The following is a 24,291-nucleotide window of genomic DNA, read 5'->3' on the forward strand; positions in this document are numbered from 1 at the left end:
TCTTAGTACCATTTTCACTGATCAATCAGATTGGAGATGTCCAGTTTTATCATCATCCATAGTCTGTTTAGGACCTTTGTAGAGTGAAGGATTTTCTGTACAGAATTATTTTATTTGTAATCTGTCTTCATTGTGCAAAAGCTGATTGCATATTGCATTGGGAAGTTGGCTCAAAATTTCCTAGATGATCAGCATTAGATACTTTCGGAATAAAAATTATTGCTTAAGTTGGGTTGGCCTAAGAACCATATGTATGGCAGTCATATGATCTAAACTTATTTTCAAGCAGTTCTTTGGCTTGGGAAACCAGCCTAAAATTGGATCATGCAAGTATATATCCCACGATTTCTACTAAAGGAAGAAAATTGTCAAGTTGAAAAAGATGTAATCTAATACCACCTGTTCCTTCAAAATTGTTAATATCTACATAAACATCCATTTGTGTAAGTGCATATTCAGAAGTACATCTGCTGCTATTTATTGCAGTTACATGATCTAAACTTAAATTCAATCAGTTCTTTGGCTGGGAAACCAGCCTAAAATTGGATCTTGCAAGTATATATCCCACAATGTCTACTGAAGGAAGAAAATTGTCAAGTTGAAAAAGATGTGATCTAATACCATCTGTTCCTTCAAAGTTGCTAATATCTACATAAACATCCATTCATCTAAATGCATATTCAGAAGTACATCTGCTGCTATTTTTCATTATTTTTGTGAAGGTCTGTTTCCTTAACCTTTTATATTATGGAAACATTTGCTGTGTCCCTCTTAAGGCAAGTTAGCTTTGTCATTTCGTTATTTCTCATTTGATGAATGTGTAATACTAGTGTTGCATTTATTGAATTTTATGAATTTAGATTTCTGCATTTATGCTTTCGTTAAATTGTATATAAGGTGAGAAGAACAAAAATTTAAATTTGAAAAAGCTATTTTATGTGTATGGCATGAAAGGCGGCTTCAAATCAGCAATTGCAGAAGTACACATTTAATACAGAGGATATAAACCAGGTATGTTCTTTCATTTTGGCAAATCATGCTGGGTAATTTGTATTTTAAATACCAGGAACATATTCTTTGATAACACTTCAAGGGTTTAAGGTGAAGCAGGAAGCCACAAGTACATATTTTCTGTTCCAGTCTACTCAAAATTTTAGTTTTTATTTCATTCTGTATGTCCTAGACATTAGTCTTCGACGATAATAAATATATAAAGTTCCAAGATTAGCATGCACATTAGTGTCCACTAAAATGCTAACTGTTAGCATGCACATTAGTGTCCACTAAAATGCTAACTGTTTATTTTTTGGTTTCAATCTTGTAGTACAATATGTTCTGGTTTGATCTTATTGACTAAATAGGGTATATCGAGAACAATCTTCAGGGATAAAGGCAAACAGTAATGTCTGCAGTGGTGCAAATTCTTGATTTACATAATCAATAACTCATTGTGTTTGAAGATCCTAATGAAGTCAATTGAATGAAAACTAAGTTTGCTAGATGATTAGGATAGGTAGTGCTATTCTACAAATCACAGAAAACTGGTTAGTTAAGGCACATGGCTGTATAAAATCTATATGGTTTGTTGCTTGATAGGTTTATGTGTTTTGTAATTTTCTCAAAAAAATTACCGATTTTACATGCAACCATGATATCATTCCATTTATAGAGCATTGGCATGGAAAGCTAAGTTTGTAAAGGGTACTCAACTACCCAGGTTTAAAAGTTGATATTATTTTTTTTGGGGGGTTTTTTAATGGCAAATATAGTGCATAGAGATAAATTCACACAGTACATAAAAGCTGAATTTGTTCAATGATGCCAATTGTAAACTTTTGTAAAAATAATCTTTATTCTAGACTCTTAATAGATCAAATACAATTCCAACTTGTAACAAAATAAATCACTACAAAGGGACAAGGATACAAAATGCAAAGCTGATTTTCTTTTTTCTTTTTGGTTTTCTTGTGTTTAATTTCATTTGTTGAATACCTTATCCACGATAATCAAATGTGCAATGCAAATATTGGATGATCATCAACTGCAATCCATTTTGTTTATAAATTGGAATGCAAGAAATTGAAAGGAATCACAACATAGTCATTATATTTAAAATAAGTGACTAGGTTATAGAACATAGTCATTAAATTTAAAATAAGTCACTAGGTTATAGAACTTGGTTGGGTAATAACTTGTAGCCAAGGGTTGTGTGCTGAGCATCAAATCATTCGCTGGCTCTTGGTTCAGGGGGTTATGTTTTTTGGAGTTTGTGTTCAAACACACTCCAAGAATGCTAAAACTTTGCATTACCACTAAAGCAATTTCTCTTCCTTGCTAAAGTAATCTCACCATGGCGCTGACATTTTTTTGGTTGTGAAACCAAAACTTACTTGTAATGTCCCTTTTTTATACTTTAATGAACTTTGTGAGTTTTTGAGATTCCCATCTATGCAATACTTATGTAATATTGAATAGCAACGTCTAATACCAATATATACTGCTCAACACAAAGAAGATGAACACCTCACACACAAATCCACCACTGATTGAACTACAAATACCTGAAAGTAAACTGCTGTCAAAAAAGATCCCTGATGGATCTCTTTTGCTGATCTGCTGTAATTTTTATTATTTTAAATTGATTTTTCTCGTTTTTTAATATTTTCTTTCAGAAATAGACAGAAATTGTAGAAGGGTTGGATTCTTTTTGTGTTTTGATGATTTTTCAACAAGTAATAAATGAAGTACAAGTACATGAACAAAGTACTGAAAATGAAGTTCATATACAGCCAAAACAAATTCGATTCAAGGCAGATTTCTGAATATAAAATCAAATATTTGACCAGATGAAGATTTCCAATAATTTCAGGAAGATTACAATCAGGAATGAACCCAACCTGGATGCTGAAAGAGTAATATAACCAGGAATGAAGCTGCGGCAAGATTCCAGCCCTCCAAGTGTTGCACGTGGGAAGGAAAGTGGCTGCCAGGTACAGCCATACGGCTGCCAAGTACACCCAACTGGATAGAAACCCCCAAACCCCACGCTGAACTCTGTTAGAATCACTGAAACCTCCAGAAAATGTGTCGTACAATCTCCAAGATGCTAATAACTGCAAGCAAATCCAAACCACTGTATTGGGGGCTACGTCCCAAACAGGCAAGGCATTGGGGTTGGCGTCCTAGATGCTGAAAAGCTCTTCGAGAGCCAAAATCTCAAATCCAAGATGTAAAATGTGTAGAAGATCCCCAAGAATTAGGTCTCAACTTCTTTATAACACCTTCCCACTTAGCTCGAACCCTAAAAGTGACTCAATGTGGTGTTTAGGGTTAAAATGCTATATTTCTCATTTTAAGTTGCCAAGTGCATAGAAAACGACCTTTTTTCAAATATAAAGAAATCCGTTCATCGAAAGGATCTGAGTCAAGAGAGAAATATTTAGAAAAGTCCAAGACCTTTCCAACGAGCTATTCCACCAAGGGATACGCATCCAGATGAGGCCAAAAACCCCTTATTACTCCAAAATGGCTATAAACATAGCCTTATTTAAATAATAAATGCTAACTTAGGAAATATTAAAAATATAACCCAAATAGCTGCAAAATGCTCAAATGACACCACAAACTAGATTGTCAACCTGCCACCTGTCTGTGACTGAGGTCGGAAATCAAGGATCCATTGGCAATCTCATCCCTAAAATCTAGGGATGCTCCTAGAAACTAGGAAACAAACCCAAATCCTCTGAAACTGAACCCAAGTAATAATCTCAAGGAGACCCAACCCTGGGTATGGTCATAACCTCCTAAATAGTAGGGATATCCTCCATAAACGTAGGAACTGCCTCCTAAAAATAAGGAATTGCTCCAAACTGATCAACTACTGCCAGAACACCAAGTCCCAAACATTGTATAACCACACTGAGTCTTTATCCATCATTGTTAGCCTACAAGACCCCATAATAAGCTGACTCACATGTCTCTGCTAGACAGAGCTAAAGAGGGGACATGACATGTTTGCACCAAATATAGATTTGAGGAGATTAATGATTAATCATTAAAACCTAACCAATACATGCAGCACTAATGACTTTGATATTTTCAAACAACACTCTAATAAATATGGAAATATTGGAACAACAATGATTTATTTGATAAAAATGTAAGAACTCATATGTTGGTACAAATTGCTGCTATAGATACTTATCATAATGACATGGTACAAATACTTATCATAAATACACATTAAACGGAAATTGGAAACACACTACAATCTTCTCAGTGCAATTGTGATTTTGGATGGAAATGCCTCAAAGAAGATGGTTGTCATCCTTTTTGCTCTTGCCAAGAAAGCAAGAGTAATTTTTCTACTACAATGGGTTTTGTCCTAGGGAGAAATAGATGAACAAAAATGCTCAAGCTATTAGATAAAAGGGGGGTTTTATTTCATAAAAAATTGGTGATTTTCTTCAAGCAATTCTTTCTTTTGTAAGTTGCTTTTTTGGCTCGTTTGATTTGAATTTCTGTGTCCCTCCAAAAATTTCCTTTAAAAGTGTTCAAAAAGATTTTTTAATAAAATTTTATATAAGAACTTATAATGCCTTATATAGATGACCATTTTATTGAAATCATAATAATAATATTTCATTTGTCTTTTTTACGATGTTTTAAATAAAGTTTTTTTTTGGATGTTTCAAAGAAAATTTTAGGAAGTGACTTGAAATATTATTATTAAATTATTTACCTAATGTTTTACCTGTAGCCCTTGTTAGTTTTAGCAATCAGATTAGCAGTATAGAACAGAAAATCAGAATGCAAAGTAAATCATACGCATAACACACATGTACCCTGGGAAAACCTCCCTCTTGGAGGTGAAAAACCCAGCAACAATTCTCAGATCTTGATTAGGCGATAACCAATTGAATTTACAATGAGCTTCGCACTTGAAGCTAACAGCATAGTAACCTAGAACATACAACAGTGATAAACTTATCTGAAGTACTGATGTTGCTATCACACAAAGGATGACAGACTGAAGTTTGGTTCACTGTCACAGTGATGATATTCGCTGCCTCTTTGGATCAGATTGCAGTCCTTCAAGGGTGATCACTGTGCATCTAATCAAGTTCACTATGCCATCAATCAAGTTTTCTGTCTTTAGATTATGTTTGCTGATCTTCCAATCAAGTTCGCTGACTTCAGATTATGTTCACTGATCTTCCAATCAAGTTCGCTGACTTCTAATACTGATTCGCTGTCCTTTAGATATGGTTGCTGTCTTTTAAATGAGATTCGCTGATCACTGAAGATAATTCGCTGATTACAGAAGGCAATTTGCTACTTGATGGAGATAGAGGATATTCGCTGAATGTGTGTCTTGTGACCTCAAGTCACTTCCTTTATATACATGCCTTTAACCGTTATGCCTAGGTCAGCCTTGGTGCGAAATTACAAATTCAATTTGCAAATTACATAGAACCTACCCTAAGTTACAAGTTACATATTCAATAGGTCCCGACCTATTGAATTACAAGTTACACAATGAATAGGTCTTGCCCCATAACCATTATAAGTTACATAAGCTGAGCACCCAAATAGGGCCTGCCCTTAACATTCACAAGTTACATTGATATCTATTTGGGCCCAGCCCAATTGCAAGTTATCCAAATTGGGGCTCAGCCTTAAACATTAATCAATTATATCAATACAATTAATTTTAAGGCCAAGGGCCACATTAAAATTAATTACACTAGGGATTCGACCTAGCTACATTTCAACAGCCCTTAGGAAATAAAGAAATTGGTTGCCAATTAATTTGACTAGAAAGGGGACATAAAAATCTGCTATTTCCAAAATTGAAGGGAACATAATAATTCACCCTTTCCAAAATTGCTTGCACTCAAATGACAAGCTTTGGAATATCAGGATCCCAAACTTCTCAAGAGTTAGTGAATCATGTCCTCAATTTTTTGTGCAGTGCAGTAGTTTCCTTCGATTGTATACTTTGTGTTGAGGTCTTTTCATGTAGTTTTTGTGAAACCTTCTCCATTCCTTTGTGTGCTGCATACATTTCACTTTTCTCATTCTGAAATTGCTCTGCTTGCTGATTCATAGTCCCTTGCAAAGCCCTTGTAGATTCCTTAGAATTGCCTAACTTGGCTGTGTGTTTTATTTTTGCAACTTCTAAAATTCTTGGGGACTGCCTTATCTGAAAAATGAACTGACCATTGTATTTTTTGTTGCACCACTTTGATATAATTGGGAATCGAAAAATCTGAAACCTTCAAATAACCTTATTAGTGTTTACCACGAATGGCAGATAAAGATGATTGAAATATGTCAACTTATAGATACCTTCTTCCTTAACCAGGTTAGGCAAAATCTTCCTTAATCTGCCATCACTTATAAATATAGTCCATTACATATGGAAAATGTTACGCTAATGTGAGATGAAATCAACAATACTATCAATTGAATCAAAATCAATGTGAGAAACAAAAATTGTTGCTGCCCCACTAAGCATGCAATCAACTTTGTATGGAAGATAGTCATTTGTCAACTTATTGGCAACCATAATGAACAATATTATGACATGCATTTGCATACACCAAATTTGAACCCAAGAAAGATGGTATATTTGTGAATTTGCTTAGCTTGTGTTTTGAGCTCCTCCACTATCGCTTGCCTCGACAACACTATCGAATGGGAGGTGACATGTGTTGAAGATATTATAGCTACGGTTGGATTCGTCTGACCAACCTAGCTAATCCGAATGTCTAATTGGCCTATTGGCCTTAGACATTTGGTGACTCAACTTTCTTGCTTCAGTTAAGTATGTTTCGTATCGGAGATTAGTTGTGATTAACACTTACCATGTTGTGTTTACCATAGACGTATGTATCCGATTATCTATTTACATTACACAATTGATGATCGGTTAATATCATATCTGATTGATAGTCGATCTGGTATTAATTGATTTGTTATTATATTAACTAAACTGATTATACATAACCGATTATAATTGAATCGGTTTGGAAGTAAAACCTATTACAATTAGGAATTGGCCTGTGTCCCTTTGCCTTCACGTCTCGTGGTGTATAGTCATGACTTCTTATGAAGTCATCTGGTATTATATATATGTATGTTACAAATTCCTTTGGAAGGGATAATACATATCATTGTTGATAATCGTAAATAATATACATACATCAGAAGATAATAATCAAGATTGAATTAAGTATTCTCCCTGCAGATCAAAGTATATCTATAGATCGTGGCAAATAATATACAGCAGTCTATAACATATTCATACATTAGTTTGTGATACTCTCTTCCCGTGAATGCAATATATCTCCTGCAGGTTGGATTTTCACCAAGCATAGTTTGAATTGACCTCAACTTGAGATTAAAGTTCAAATAAAATTAAAAATACCTACCTATTATAATCTGATCAAAACTTAACATGGTATCAGAGCCAGCATAAGGAAAAGATCAGATCAGTTTTATATTGACGAGACTACTCTCCATATATTCTCCATATATTCTTGAATTTATCAACTCTCTTCTATACATCAAAATGGTGAATGGTGTTAGACTTGAGGATCGTCTTGAAGGAGCTTCCAACTTTGTATCATGGAAGTTTAGGATCATGCTCGCCTTAAGTGACAACGAATTAGATGAATTCGTAAAGGAAGCTATACTTGTACTTGATGAAGAAAGTGAAAAGCTCCAATGGATGAAAAAGAACAATAAAGTTATGAAAATGTTGGTGGATGTAGTGAAAGATCATATTGTATCAATTATCTCAAAATTGGAAATGACCTATGATATGTTCAAATCATTAGAAAGTATGTATGAGATAAATAACACTAGTAGAGCTCTTGCATTAAAGCAACAACTCCACCCTGTTAAAATGATCAAGGGCGAAACTATCACCGCATACTTCATGAGGATAATAGAACTAAGAGACCAGCTCTCCATCATTGGTCACACAATTGAGAGTAAAGAGTTAACCATGTTGGTCCTCAATGGTCTCCCTTCTTCTTGGGAATCATTTATTCAAGGGATAAGTGCACGATCTAAACTTCCTAAGTTTGATCGTCTAAAAACTGATTGCGTTCAAGAAGAATCGAGAATCATCAAGAGAGGGATTGGACAAAGCTCCACGAACGATGACATTCATGTTCTAGCCACACACTCCACCAAGAAGAAGGGAAGGAAAGGATACTTCAAAAGAAAGAAAGACATAATCAAATGGTGTTTCTACGTCCAAGAGAAGGAAGGATATGTCAAAAGTACAATGTTTCAAATGTGACAAATATGGTCACTATGCCATGAAATGTCCTACCAGGACCATGCCTCAAGCTTCCATTGCACATGTTGGTGAAATCCTTCCTCAAGGAGATTCAGATGGATTCATCTTCTATTCGACTCTTTCAAGTCATGTGGCTACCGGTCACAACACTTGGATAATTGATAGTGGGGCATCACGCCACATCATGGGATTTAGAGAACATCAAAATAACTTGGTGGAGAATACATCAAATGAGAAATTTACCATTGGAGATGACTCTAGCTATCCAGTGAAAGGAGTTGGGACCTCTACTCTACAACTAAATTCAGGCATCTCTATACAATTGACTGATGTATTATTTGTACCAGGGATTAAGCGAAACTTGGTCTCCATATCAGCCTTGGAAGACAAACGCTACCTAATTGCTTTCATGGATGGCAAGATACTAGCATGGCCCACGAAGACAAACATCAAGAAGGGTCAAACTATAGGAGTTCGCCATGGGTGTCTCTATCAACTTTGCACTACCTCTTCTCAAGCACTAATTCATGACTCTTCAAACACACATAAGATTTGGCATAGAAGATTGGGGCATCTTCATTTTCGTGCTCTACTTTCGATGGAAAAGATGGTGATAGGACTTCCCAAGATTAACTAAGAACATGAAGGAACTTGCAAAGGATGTGCCTTAGGGAAGAACACTAAAGGTACTTTTCATAACAGTGAAAGTAGATCTAAATATGTTTTAGAACTTATTCATTCAGACTTATGTGGGCCTATGACAGTAGTTTCCTTAGGTGGATTCTTGTACTATGTTACTTTCATTGATGGTTATTCTAGGAAAACTTGGATATATTTTTTGAAAAGTAAAGAATTTGATGAAGTACTAATGAGGTTTAAGGAATTCAAAGCCCTAGTTGCAAATATTTCAGGGAAAAGAATCAAAACCTTAAGATCAGATAATGGAGGAGAGTATACCTCTAGTAACTTTAGAAACTTTTGTAGTGATGCTGGGATTAAGAGGGAGTTTAGTGTTCCCTATAACCCTCAACAAAATGGTGTGGCAGAAAGGAAAAATAGGACCATTGTAGAATCAACCAAAGCCATGATATATGACCAAAATCTTCATACCTCCTTTTGGGCTGAAGCTTCTAGAACTACTGTTTATATTCAAAATAGAAGTCCTCACAACATTTTGGGAAACATAACACCCGAAGAAGCATTCACTAGAATAAAACCTGATATAAGCCACTTGAGAATCTTTGGTTGCCCAGTATACATACACACCCAAAGATAAAAGATCTAAACTAGAACCTTTAGGCAAGAAGGGAATTTTGTAGGCTACAGTGAAACATCTAAATCCTATAGGATATATATTCCTGGACAAAAATTAATTGAGTTAAGTAGGGATGTAATCTTTGAAGAAGATGTTGCATTCAGAAAATCCAAGGATATCCATGAGATAGACATTGAAGATCAATAGCCTCCTCAAAGTATGGAAGAAGACCATACTCCTGAAATTCAGAGGGAGACTCGTGAACTTGTGGAAGATGTTGATCCAAATGAACCATTGGATCCTATTGATGGGCCTAGAGACATTGTTATAAACCAGAAAAGACCTCTTTGGGCAAGAAAAATGATGCAAGAGGCTGAAGGCTTTGCAGCACCAAAAGGAACCTTCAGGGAAAGTAAAAGACCACACAGATTCTCCAGCTATGTTGCATTAATGAGTGAAACCATGGAGTCAGAACCCACTAGCGTTGAGGAAGCTTCTAGTCTTCAAGTTTGGAAAGATGCTATGGCAGAAGAATACCAATCTATTCTAAAGAATGATGTCTGGGACATTGTTCCTAGACTTGAAGGTAAATCAGTTGTTTCCTCTAAATGGCTCGTCAAAATTAAACATGCTGCTGATGATAGTATAGAAAAATATAAAGCCAGATTTGTAGCTAGAGGATTTTCTCAAAAGGAGGGAATTGACTACGAAGAAACCTTTGCTCCTGTTCCCGATATACATATGCCAGAATTGTGATTGCTATTGCTGCATCAAAAGGGTGGAAGATCCATCAAATGGATGTAAAGATTGCCTTTCTCAATGGTGTGATTGAGGAAGAGGTTTACATTGAGCAACTTGAGGGTTTCGTAATTCATGGGAAAGAGTCTCATGTTTTTAAACTAAAGAAGGCATTGTATGGTCTTAAACAGGCTCCTTATGCTTGGTATGAGAGGATTGACCATTACCTTCTAGGCTTGGGTTTCTCCAAGAATGATGCATATTCTAACCTATATTTCAAAGTAATTAATGGAGAAATATTGATCCTAATTCTTTATGTTGATGACTTATCAATTACATCAGAAGATCATCTTATTATCAAATGTAAGCAAGAGTTAGCATCTGAATTTGATATGAAAGATCTAGGTCTACTACACTATTTCCTTGGTTTAGAAGTATGGCAGAAATCTGATGGAATCATTCTAAGTCAAGGAAAGTATACCATTGACATTCTGAAAAGGTTTGGAATGATAGATTGTAAATCCATGGTCACACCTATGGAAACAAACTTGCATAAGTTAAGAGAAGATGCAGCTAATTCAGACTTGGCAAATCCCACACTTTACAGGCAAATGATTGGGTCCTTGATATACTTGGTCAACACTGGACCAGATATTTGTTCTGCAGTGAGTGCACTTAGTCAGTTCATGAGTGAACCAAGACAAATACACCTAGTTGCGGCAAAGCATAGTCTGAGATACCTGCGTGGCACAATTGGATATGGTTTAAAATATGATGATGCAGACTTAAACCTTCATGGGTATACTGATTCTGATTGGGCTCGGAGTGTAATTGATCGGAAAAGCACATCAGGATGTTGTTTCAGTTTGGGCTCGGCTATGATTTCTTGGTTCAGTAGGAAGCAATCTTCAGTTCCACTCAGCTCCACAGAAGCAGAGTATATTGCAACATTGTTGGGGGCTCGAGAAGGTGTGTGGCTCAAAAAACTTCTTGTAGGATTGTTTGGACAATCCTTAGACAAGGATTGTTTGGACAATCCTTAGGACAATCCTTAGATCCTACTATCATCCATTGTGACAATCAGAGTTGTATAAAGCTTTCTGTCAATCCTGTGTTTCATGACGAAACAAAGCATGTTAGTACAGATGAACAAACTGCAGATATCCTCACCAAGCCTCTTGCTAGAATAAGGTTTGCATACTTTCGAGGTAAGCTTGGTATGGTAAAAAATGTAGCTCTAGTTGAGATTGGAGTCTCAACAATATTGATTTGTTTCAATAGTACTAATGTATTCTCTAAGATGTTTAAAGTGTAAACTCTTATTAATGCAATTTTATTAATATGATATGGTTCATGATTAGTGTCATGTGTGTGACTCCATGACAACATTGGTTCAGTGCTTGATGAGCCCCTGTGAACATTATTGTGAGGTGACGATCTCTCAATAATGAACACTTGTACATCTGATCATTATCGTAAGGTGACGATCTGACGATGTTGATTGATCATACCATTATGATGGATATCATGGGACGTGATATCTATGGATATGTCATAATGGTTTATATCTCTAAGTAGTAATATCTATGGATATGCCATAATGGTGGATATCATGAGACGTGATATCCATGGATAAGCCATAATGGTGGATATCATGAGACGTGATATCCATGGATAAGCCATAATGGTGGATATTACATAAAGAGATATTCATGGTGGATTTCATGTGATGTGAAATCTGTGGACATGCCATGAAGTAATATCTTTAGATATACCATGATGGTGGATGTCATGAGACATGATATTCGTGGATATGCCATAACTCTTGATATTACAGTGAGGTGATATCTTTCTCTCACACAATAGATGAAGCTATTGTGTTCACTATATGTAATATAACTTATTTGAAGGATAGAAGAATTGGTCCCTAGCTGAGAGGGAGTGTTGAAGATATTATAGCGACGGTCGGATTCGTTTGACTAACCTAGCTAATTCAAATTTCTTTTTGGCCTATTGGCCTTAGACATTTGGTGACTCAATTTTCTTGCTTCAATTAAGTATGTTTCGTATTGGAGATTAGTTGTGATTACCATTTACCATTGTGTTTACCATAGACGCATGTATCCGATTATCTATTTACATTACACAATCGACGATCGGTTAATATCATATCTGATTGATAGTCGATCTGTTATTAATTGATTTGTTATTATATTAAGTAAATCGATTATACATAACCGATTATAATAGAATTGGTTTGGAAGTAAAACTGATTACAATTATGAATCGACTTGTGTCCCTTTGCCTTCACGTCTCGTGGTGTATAGTCACGACATCTTATGAAGTCATCTGGTATTATATATATGTATTATACAAATTCCTTTGGAAGGGATAATATATATCGTTGTTGATAATCGTAAATAATATACATACAATAGAAGATAATAATCAAGATTGAATTAAGTATTCACCCTGCAGATTGAAGTATATATATAGATCATGGCAAATAATATACAGCAGTCTATAACATATTCATACATTAGTTTGTGATACTCTCTTCCCGTGAATGCAATATATCTCCTGCAGATTGGATTTCCACCAAGCATAGTTTGAATTGACCTCAACTTGAGATTAAAGTTCAAATAAAAATTAAAATACCTACCTATTATACCTATTATAATCTGATGAAAACTTAACAACAAAATACCTATTATAATCTGATCAAAACTTAACAACATGCCTTTGGACCTTACATTTTTTGTTGGAAATGTTGTCATTGATGTCAAAGATTGTTGATTGGTAATGTATTGCTGTCAAAGGTTGATTTTATCTTTCACTGTTGGAATTGTTGTCATCGATGAAGTTTGTCATTGATGAAGGTCTATGTCGTCTTTGATTGTTAATGTTGGCATTAATCCAACTTGATTATATAGATGAAATCAGTGGAAATATGGTCATTATTGTCAAACAATGTCCTTGTCAAAAGTTGAGAAAAAGTTAAACTGGAAGAGTGAATCGGGCTTCAACCCCCAAGAGTTAGGTGTTCAGGAGTGAATCGGGCTTTGACCCTCGAGTTTGGTGTTCAGTGTTTTGTTGGCAGAAGGTATGTGGTAGGGCTGATCTTTGACCTTCGAAATGCACCTTCTCCTCTTGATGTTTGGACTTGGCATTTAACCGTTACAAATTTCATGATTAGTATGCTGTATGGTGAATGTCCAACCCCCGACCACTGATTTGGTCTTTGACCATTGCTGCTTGAGCATTTTGGTTATCAAAATTTGGCATTTTTTGAATGTGGTGACATAAAGTGCCAACCTTCGACTCCGGATACATATGTTTTTATTGCAATATTTTGTTAAATCTTTTCTTCCCATCAACCATTGGCATTCAAAATTTCTCGTTGAGCTATGATTGTCTAGTTTAGCCCGAGGTAAAGGAAAACCCTTGAGCCTTGATAGGCCGAAAGGAAATGTTTTGTAAGTGTTCAAATGCTTTTCTTGTCTTCAGTGCTAGGTGGTTGAAGGTTTGTCTTAATTTTGGCGTGAAGTATGGGTAAACCCCAACTACCGACCGACCAACTTGTTTGTATTAAGTTCAAATTTTCATTAAGGCTAAAAAAGGATAACATGTTTAGCTGACTTAACAATGTTCATATTTTGAAAAAGGTGGCCAACTTATATGATTTTATTGCATTGAATTTTTGCACCCAAAAGAAGTGTTTTGTGAGTAAACGTGTGCACAATTATAATGCTTTATCATTCGAACACAAGGTAGAGAAGATCTGCTACAAAGTAGTTTGAATGTATAACAAAGCAGAAGGGAACAAGGATGCGTATGTAATGAGAACATAACAGCAAAGTAGGATGCAATGTTGTATAATGCTGGCTAGAGAAGAGCAGATCTATTTCTGATGCAACAGATATTTTTGAAGAAGATTGAAGTGCATGATATGAAATAACAATTGATATCATTCAAATGAGCAAATTGATTGGATCATAGCTAAATGCTCATCATCCATTGAAGAAGTATTTTTTAGGAAGCAAAGAGGTTGTTGCTTTCTAAACAAAGAGATTAGTGTCTCTTGCTAAGTTGGTGCTCAATTGTGGGGATTAGTGTCTCCAATAGATTGGTTCCTGCAAATCTATAAATGGATTTGCAAGTGGGGATTGGTTTCTCTAATGGGTTGGTGCCTACAAATGTTGTACTTTTTATCATTTTGTGAGGGTCCATTTGGACAGTAAATCCAATCAATCCTTTGAGGTTTTCTCCTAAAAGGGTTTCCACATAAATTTGTATTCTCTCTTGTGTGAATGTTGTTGGTGTTGGAAATAAGCCACACCTGGACCGACGATGGACTGGTCCAAGAGGGGCCAGTAGCTCAGTGGTAGAGCACTCCAGTAGTGTATGGAAGGTCCTAGGTTCGAGTCCTAGTTGGTCCATGTCTCAACATGGTATCAGAGCCAGGTCCAGGCTAGGAGCCCCGAGCACACGAGAGGTGTGGCTTAAGGGCGGTTGTTGGTGTTGGAAATAAGCCACACTCAGACCGACGATGGATTGGTCCAAGAGGGGCCAGTAGCTCAGTGGTAGAGCACTCCAGCTGCGTATGGAAGGTTCGAGTCCTAGCTGGTCCATGTCTCAACAAATGTTGTGTGCTTGTTGCAGTTATTTTTGTTATTGCTATTACGATTGTTAAGTTTGAACTAATTGAAAAATTTACCATATTGAATTCACCCCTCCAGTATAAGTGTGCGCCCATCAATTGGTATCAATGCAGGTTCCTTTAGAAATAGTGTAACTGTTGGAAGATATATCTTGAGAGAACACATGGCATGTGTATTCAAATAATTTGATATATAAATAGAGGAGATGAAGGCTCCTTAAAAGAGATTACATGATGATGTTTCTAAAATGAAACAATTGGTTAACTGAAGCTTTAACTTAAGCTAAAAATAGCAACAAGCTATTCTAACTCCTCTAAAAATGACTTTGTTGTGCTCACACACACACCCCGTTTTTTGCAAAGAGGGATCCCCGTAATAGCAGTCTGCCTGTTTGTTTAGAGAGAAGCTGCTCCCGTGGTCAAGCGTCTGGAATCTCGAACTTTCAGGTCGGACCAAGAGAAATTCACCCACTTCAACAAAATACTCGAACTCCATCAAAGTAGAAAGTCGTGCATTTTGGGTGATATGGCTGACAAGGTTAATGAAGGCCAAAATCGCACAGATGCTCGAAAATTTGTTGAAGACGATTTGCCATTAGAGCCCGTGTTTGAAATTGATGGTGAAACCTAATGAAGTATCAAAGGCCAAAAACAAAAGAGATCAAATTCATGTCTCACAAAAGCCACTAGTGAGCTGAAAAAGTAAAGAGAAGAGACGTTAGGCCAAAATCGCGAATTTCACCAAAATCGGCCTCTAAGCTAGTGATAAGTCATAAACTTCAAAGTTGGCTCAAGTGACCAAATTGCAAACTCCAACCCTGAAACTCACGATTCACAGAGGATAAACTTAAAGCAGGTTTGAAAATCGGCTTAATAGGTCGAAAAGCTAAAGCGAAAATTACATTGTGCAAATTTATCAAACAAGCCGAAAATCTTCAGACCACCAAAATTGCACGATATACATATTTGGCCCAAAAAACTTGATGAGTTCGAGTTCGCGAAAGTTACTTTCAGGCCGAAGTCGAAAAATGGCTCCATTAAGCCGAAATTGCACATATCACTCCATTGAGCTGAAAAGTTATCAAACCAAAGTTGCACGAAAATATCTTCAAAATCACGCAGAAGGGTTCATACGTCCAAAAATCTCATCAAACAAAAATCTTAAGTTCCAAAATCGCCCTATAGACTCGAAATGTGAGGTAAAACTCCCAATATCGCCCATCTAAGACAAAAACGAAGAGGAGTAAAATTGCGATATAAACACTTCGACCGAAAAGATAAAGACATGACAAAGTCGCCCAAGATGTTTTTTTGAAGACCAGAAATTATAAAAAGACTAAGTTCGCAAATTAGCCATTTCGGTGGAAAACCCTAAAACGCATGGAATCAGTTTCATGCCATATCGTCTCTGAAGTCCAAAAATGTCCAAAGTTCGCCATATCCCTCCATAGGCCGAAAAGGGCAAAAAGCCGAGAAATTCAAAACTCACAAAGGGGCTTATAGGTCGAAATTTGAAGTTTGCAAATTGATCTTATAGCCCGAAATCCATTAGGGGGGGGGGGGAATTCAAACTAAGTTAAAGTCACTCAAGGAAGCCCAAATGCCCAAATTTGTTGTGTAAACCAAGTAAGGCGACAAAGCCAAAATCGTGAGTCTTCTTTCAAATCCCCTCCATAGGTCGAAGATGGGAAGCAAAACAAAACCACCTTATTAGACCAAAATTCAAGTCTAAGTGCAACCAAAAGTAAAATTTCGGCCTTGGAGGTAAAAATGTAAGTTTATAAACCTTTTTTGGCCTGAAATTTTTTTGAGATGTTAAGTTGACAAAACCTCCTAAAGGGCCGAAATGTGAAGGGATTCTTGCAAAAGCGGCTAAAGAGCCGAAATTGAAGGCAAAATGAAAGTAACATCGCGCAATTAGCTTGCAAAAGATCTCAAGAGCCCGAAAATTGGAGTCTTAAGGCTTTAAAGGGGCAAAGTTCGTCATTTGTTTTTTGCTTTGCAAATAATCCAAATTGGCCTGAATTTCCTTCAAGAGAGCAAATTAAATATTGGATTTCAAGATACATCTCACAAAGAGCTTCTGAAGCCCGAACTTCGCCAAACCTGAGCCCGACCTCGTCTAAATTTTTTTTAATATTTGTCAAATTAGTTTAATTAATTTCTCAAGTTGATTGATTAAAGGTGAAATTGATTGCTTTTAGGATCACGATTGCGACGTCGGGAAGAACCAGGAGAAAGCTTGGAACGAAAATCAAAGAAGGATCGCGATCAAAGCCATGAGCAAAGATGTAGTGCAAGATCAAAGTGATGAAACATTGGGAAGCGTGCCACTTGAACCGCGGAGTTGAAATCCACCATCGCGATTAAAGACAAAGAACACAAAATGCTCAAAGTATGCATTCTCGAGAAATACACAATTGGATTAATTCTAGAAATTCAGTTTGAAAAACTGATATTGTTTTAATGTAAAATTGCCTGTGGGCCTTGTTGTGACCTTTTCACACATCGCCCCATTGCTAACGGGGACCCCCTCTTTTCCTTCTTGTTGCGTTGTTAGGTTAGGGTTTTGGCTGCTTAGTGGGCAATTTCGCGTTTCCCGTGCCCGAGTCTCAGAGTTTTGATCATGCCTAGTGCCGTCTAGGGTTTTTGAGGTTATAGGATCAAGTTGCAAACGTTGATATTTTAATGATCCTAAATTTTGTCTAAGTGTTAACCTTTTGAGCGTTAACATGTTTTTAAACACGCGCATCAGTGATTTTAAAATGCCAGGGTATTCCCAGACCTTTTGGAGTTGTTTTCTCTCTCCTAAGGTATTATTTAAATTGATTTCGCACTTTATCTCGATAATTTCCTAGCGTTTCACTCATATTTTTGGAAAATTTGCTTAAGTCCAGTTTAAATTCGAAGTTTCTAAGTGATTTTGAGTGGTTAAATTGATAAATTCCTAAGGGAAATCCATATTCCAAGGGTTAGAGGGTCAAATTCCATGCTAGAGGTGCTTTTTCCCTCATATTCCATACTACCCACCCTTTTCCCCCACTCAAAATCCATACTACACATGGGTTTCCCCTGAAATCCATACTGGCTATGATTTTCCACCATTGTTTATCCATACCTGGATCGATTTTCCCCTGGGAGTGCTAACATTTGGCTAAGTGTCAGGATTTTTCCAGATTGCCATCGGTTTTCCACCAGGAGTGCAGACTATAGTGCGGACAACGTTGAGGATGATTCCATGCTTGGGTCGATTTTCCACCAGGATGTTTTGTGACAAGTTAGTGCGGATTTTTGTGCAGACTCCCAATCAAGACAGAGGTCGATTTTCCACTGAGAGCATTTTGATGAGTTTTGAGTCCGGATTTTCATCCGGATTGAGGTCAAATTTCCACTAGAGAGTATTTTTTGCAAGAAAAGTGAATTTGGAGTATGGATTTTGTGTACAGAAAGCCATCAATTTTGCCCTGGAGTGTTTTTTGTGCATTTTGATGAAATTTGAGTGTGGATTTTTATCTGAGCTAAGGTTGATTTTCCCTTATGGGGAAATTTTTGGCACTTTAATGATTTTTAAAGGGATTTTTCAATCCCAACCCAAGTCAATTTTCCCTTGGAGGCTCAATTTGGACTTAAATCGAAATATTTAATACGTGAGCCCCATTTATAATTGCTTTTAAATAATGATTAATGATTATTTAAAATTTTAAAAGCAAAATTAAATAACTTGCAATAAACATTTAATAATTAAACCTTCTAGAAGTTAGTTTTTTACCAAACAAGTATTTAAGCAAGTGTTTTATCCCACATTGTTTGTGTGGTGAAAGTGTGAGGTAAAAGCAAGTATAAGAGAGGAGCCTTAGCATTATTTTGATTATTAAATCTGCTAGGTGTCTCCATGAAACGCGATTTTTCTCCAAGTTGGGCGAATTTCAACAAAGTGTTGAAGTGAAGTGTTGGGTTAAGGATTCTTTCCTCCATTTTTTCCAGCTTGCTGATCCATTCCCCTTGCTGCCATTGAAGACCATTTCCAGATTTTCGATTTTCCAAGTTTAGCGATTTTTTGGAAATTTGGCGATTTTTGGTGAAGGGTGGCGATTTTGTGTTTGGAGACTTCGGCGATATTTTCCTCCATTTTTTGCTTGCTGTTCCAGACCTCCATTGTTGTAGATTCGGGCTGCCATTGATGATATTTTCAGAATTTTGAGAATGGCGCCATAGTTGGGAAAATTTCGATTTTGTTTCGAGAAGTGTTTTGGGCCACATTTTGGTGATTTTCCATGCATTCTTGGTGGTTGCCATCATTCCCAACTTGTTGATTCGCTTCAGATGTGAGGTTTGTTTCAGATTTGACCTTCATTGTTGGCTGCACATTAATTTTTAGACTTCAATTTTCTTTGCCCAGCCAATTCCAACTTAGGCGACTTGCATTTGGAGGTGTTTTGTGGAGTTTTCTGTGCATTTTCAGACTATTTTATCGCTGTTACACATCTGAAAACTCCATTGTGAGGCGGTTGTTTTAAAAAATTTTCATTTCCAGCCACCTAACCACTGTGGCGATTTGGCTTGGGGTTGATTCCTTAGCTATTTTCTATCATTTTCAGGGATTTTTAACTACTTTGCAAGGTGCTGGTAAGTCTGAAGTAATCAATTTTCAAACTTGTCCTCAGAATTTATCTTTTACCAGCCACACTTACATTCTTGAATATGATTGTTTTCATCATTAAAACTGATTTTTATCGAGTTTATGCACATTTTTGAAGATTGCAATATGTTCAGGTTGTCTTCAGAATTGTTGACCTCCATTGTTGACTACGGAAGGTGTCTTCAGACATACTTTGTGTGAAAACACAACCTTTCACACCTTTCCTTAATCATCATTGATCCGGTTTACCCCTTTGCATTTTAGCTTTCATATTTTCTAAGCATAAGGAGGTATTAATAAATTTTATAGAGGGTTTCCATGCCCTACTGTTGTCACACTTTGAATTTAATTGTTAAAATCTACAAAGTGTATGGATTATTTTCCTGACTCAATTAGCTAAATCTTTAGAAAGTCAAGAATTTTATTAAGAGCATTATTTATTTTCCTAAGTCTAACTTCAAGCTTTGTACAGGTGTGATGTTGAGGTCGGGATATAAGGAAAGGAAAGAACTATTGAAGATGCTGGAGACTGGATTTTATCCAGAGCTTAAGATTTCATCAAGATGGAAAGAGATCACTATTACAAACTTGCATTTCCTAGACTTCGACCAGATGCAACAGCGGATGTTCGGAGTCGGAGATCAAGTTCCTTCCCCAGCATATGAGAACATTATGAAGAGTGGTATTTTCAATGTCGCTGGATTTCCACAATCCATACAGTGCAGTGAGCTTATCCTGGAGGGTGTACGATGTTATGATCCGCTCATGCGAATGATCAAGACTTCTAAGGGCGTTGTCATTGCCTACCTTGTTGAGGATGCTATTGCAGAGGTGTTCGGAATTCCACGCGGAACAGACATGAAGAATGTGACCAAGGATGAATATGAAGAAAGATACACGAAGAAGATGGGTGTATGCAAGAATTTGATAAACAAAGAGTGGATGATTGAGCCTAGGTCTCATCATTTCAAGGCTCCCAAGACACTCATGTGCGTAGACTTCAAGGAGGAGTATAGTGATTTGATAATCCTAATCAATAGAGTGATGGGGATGCCGCAGGGAGCAATATTTGATGGATGGATGTTCTACTTCATCCAGGATTGTCTTAGAGGAACAGTAGTAAATTGGTCTAAGATTATAAGTGACAATTTGGACTTTCAGCTAAGGAATGTAGAGCGGTCCAAGTCATTCGCCATGACTTCTTACCTGGTATACTTGCTTGCACGATTTGTTTCATACAGAGGATTAATATGCAAAGGTGAAGTTGGGAATGGGCAAGGACAATTCAGGAGTCATGAATGCTAACCCCAGCTGAGCATGTACAAAATTGAAGACTATAAGAGAGTGAATGATGCATTCACTATGTACATCACACGGATGCTGCAAGGCGGAATCCACAAAAGATTGTCCAAGGAGGCAACAGAGTTAATAGAAAAATATGGATCGTGGTATATTCAGTTTCCCACTTTCACGTACCTTAGGATTCATGGGTTTCAATCTGAACCCTACAAACTTCCTAGGTATCCAATCGACAAAATGATCTTGTTGAAAGTGGTGAGACAGCTTCTAGAGTTTGATGTCATTCAAAGTGAGAAGCATAGGACATGCATGACATTCCCTATTTCAGTTGGGAAGACATCAGAGGTTTGCCAGTCTGCCATAGCCGCCAGCACTGCGAGTGAGGAGCTTCCATTCTATCGATTTGCTACATACAAGAAAAAAGAAAGATTTGATCGAGACAAGAAAGTTGGAAGGATCAAGGGAGAGAAGTTCATTCACAAAGTTGACATAGAAGATTATTGGGCTAACCTGATGGACGAGCAAGTAGTGAAGAGAAGAATGTGGTCCAGAATGTCAGTCGATTTTATGAGGAAGTGTGGACTTTTCCTCATTCTTGATCAAGTGTTAGATGACAGAGATCATACACACCGACAGTATGAGAGTGAAATGAAGAAGGCAATCCTATTGCCTAATTGGTCAGAGTCAGAAGAGATTGACCTGAATATATTGATGAGAGAGGTCTTGAGTTTCTCTCGTGCATGGGTAGATATACAGATGAATAAGTTACTTGATATGGGTGTTCCCTTCACTTATGAAAGGATGAAGCCGGAAGAGTCTATTTTCGAGGATGATCAAAGGATTGTCAATGATGTTAGGATTCATGCAGACGAAGACAGTCAAGCTACGAAGAGAAGGAAGAATACACCAGGAGAAGTCAAGGTCAGAGGGAAGAAGATTGAGGAGGTGAAGTAGAAACAAAAGACTATCATTCCTCCACTTATCATTCCTTCACCCCCTCTCAGTGTCTCATCAATCGAAGTGATTGAAGTAACAGAATAGAACAAGGAGACCCGACAATGTTCCAACACAGTGATACTACTAGGGAATACTCAGGAATTCCATGCCACAACGACATCTGCACCTCTGAATGATAATGATGATCAACCAGGATCCCCTACTGTCCTTTTGGAAGTTAGTTTGGGAAATGAGGTATATGATTGGACCAGGAATAATCCTGACGATGGTGATGATGTTATCTCGGCATTGAGAGGACTTGATCGAGAGATGTCTTGATGATGGTATGGAGATGGCCGCTATTCTTGAATGGTTGATGAGAAGTATGGAGAAAAGTAAACAAATGATAGAAGTACAGCCTATTGACGACATTGACTACCTAGCTAGGAGTGCTAAGGAGAAAGAACCCAAGAGAGCGGAGATTTTGTCGCACATAGCTAGAGATAAGACAAGAATGCAGATTGCGCAGATTGTTGTTCTTATTGCAGGCGTAACAACGGACATTGCTACTCTTATGGATTTCCAGATCACTTCAGTTGCCCTTGGTTGTACATCTAGAAAGCAAGAATTTCAGGAGGTTGGTGAAAACCTCAAGGCAATCGATGCAAGGTTAGACAAAGAGATTGCGAAGAAAGAAAGGTACAGAGAAGAGAATATCAGACTTAGAGAGTATATTGTAGGGATAAGGCGTGAAGATTCCACCCTTATTTCCCCTATTGCAGTTGACCATGGAATGCATTCACATTATGAGGCAGCGAGAGGTACACTCTCGGAGGTGGAAAAGTGGATCGAGAATACAAGAACGCAGGTAGATGATTTCTCCACTCAGTTTGTCCATGCATATGATAGGACAACAGGACTCGCATTTAGAATCCAGTATTTGGAGGGAGTTTGGGAAGAATTCCGGCCTATTCAAGAGAAGACTATTCCACGCCTCCAGGCTTTGAAGAAGATTCCTAATTCCACCTTGGTCAGCGAGAGCATTGTGCATAGTGGAGACAGATATGATTTCCATGGCTAGTATTGTTCATTAGCCGTGAAGAAATCAACTTATGAGAACACCCAGTCGAGTTGTATGGAGATGGAGGGATTGATTTACGACATTCAGATGAAGATCCTTGCCTCGATTGAAGAATTATTGGGCGTTGATGTTAGTGATGCTAGTGGTTTACACTTAGCCGAATTAAGAGACAAGATGAAATTTATGTATTTTTGTCAGTTGGACTCTTTGAAGAAGAGTCAGATAGACGACTTGGTCCCTTTGTTGATTCATGTTCATAGTTCGTAGAAGCACATGCCAGATTGGGAGAACACTTTGGATGCTTGCTCGGATTCACTGGACGTGATTGATTTACATCAGGATACCTTGCCTAGCATTTCCATGGAGGAGTTAGATTCAATATTGGCTAGATTCTTGGAGTATGCTAGGAGAGAGAGAGATGCAGGGAGAAATCTTCTAGAAGATTCCTTATTTGATGACTAAGTATCTTTTCATTGGGCCATATGTTGGTGGCACCATTTTTGATGTAAACCCTAATTAGGGCACTTCTAGGGTTTTGTTGGCATGATCTCAGCCGTTGATCTTAGATCAATTTAGGCCATCCATTTTGTAAGAGACTCTATATATGCCTCCTTGTCTCTCATTTGTAAGAGAGAGTTTTTGTAGAATTGTTGGTATATGCTGCAGCTATTTGAATCATAATCATTGTTCAATTGTTGGTGATTTTGCTCTTCTAGTGCTGTATTTGCATTCATGGTTCTCAATTCCTCCAAGTTAGATTAAAATTTTAGATTAGAATTTATTTTCATGTATGTTAGATTGAGTGAAATATTGTTGAATTCATTTGTGTGGAATCCTTAATCCATACCATTAGCCTCTTGCCGCTGGTAAGTGCGCCTTGTGTGGTCAACTGGAATTTAAGTAAGCTTAACTTCAACTATTACGCGTCCCTTGACAAGCATCAACTTGGATGGTGTCAACGTTTGATGGTGATAGCCAGAAAATCTTTAAGTATACCTTAGACGATTGCACTAAGCTTGTGTCAATATCTGATTGTGAGACCTTGCCTGGTTTGATTCCACTAGATCCATTCATCATTTCCTACATTCCTAGGCCTAGAATAGATTTCCTGAACCCTATTCCTTTTGTCCATTTTTTAGTAAGAAGTAAATCCAGAGCCATATTGATAAATCTTAAGTTGTCAGCACACCTATTTTGCATCATTCATGATAATCCAAACATTTGCGTAAGTCCCCAAGTGAACACAACAATTCACATCGACCATTGAGTTACCCACTCGTCAAGACCTGACATGTAGAAACCTTGGAATCATTTTAGTTGATCTCATTCTTAGCATCTGAGGTGATTTTGTTCAAGAGAGGGTAAATTA

The 24,291-nt window shown here is 37.1% G+C and overlaps 1 protein-coding gene and 1 non-coding gene across 2 annotated transcripts in view; both read left to right on the forward strand.

Annotated features, from left to right (window-relative positions):
- Positions 1–24,291, forward strand: part of LOC131057189 (uncharacterized) — a 298,476-nt gene that overhangs the window by 65,861 nt on the left and 208,324 nt on the right. Inside the window, exon 5 of the mRNA XM_057991379.2 lies at positions 955–1,011. Within this exon, the coding sequence (XP_057847362.1) occupies positions 955–1,011 (57 nt within the window). The remainder of the gene's footprint in view (positions 1–954; positions 1,012–24,291) is intronic.
- On the forward strand, positions 14,675–14,746 carry TRNAT-AGU (transfer RNA threonine (anticodon AGU)). The gene has a single exon. It is a non-coding gene; the product is annotated as a tRNA-Thr (tRNA).

This window comes from Cryptomeria japonica, chromosome 7 (assembly GCF_030272615.1).
Source record: "Cryptomeria japonica chromosome 7, Sugi_1.0, whole genome shotgun sequence".
NCBI classification, from domain to species: Eukaryota; Viridiplantae; Streptophyta; class Pinopsida; order Cupressales; family Cupressaceae; genus Cryptomeria; species Cryptomeria japonica.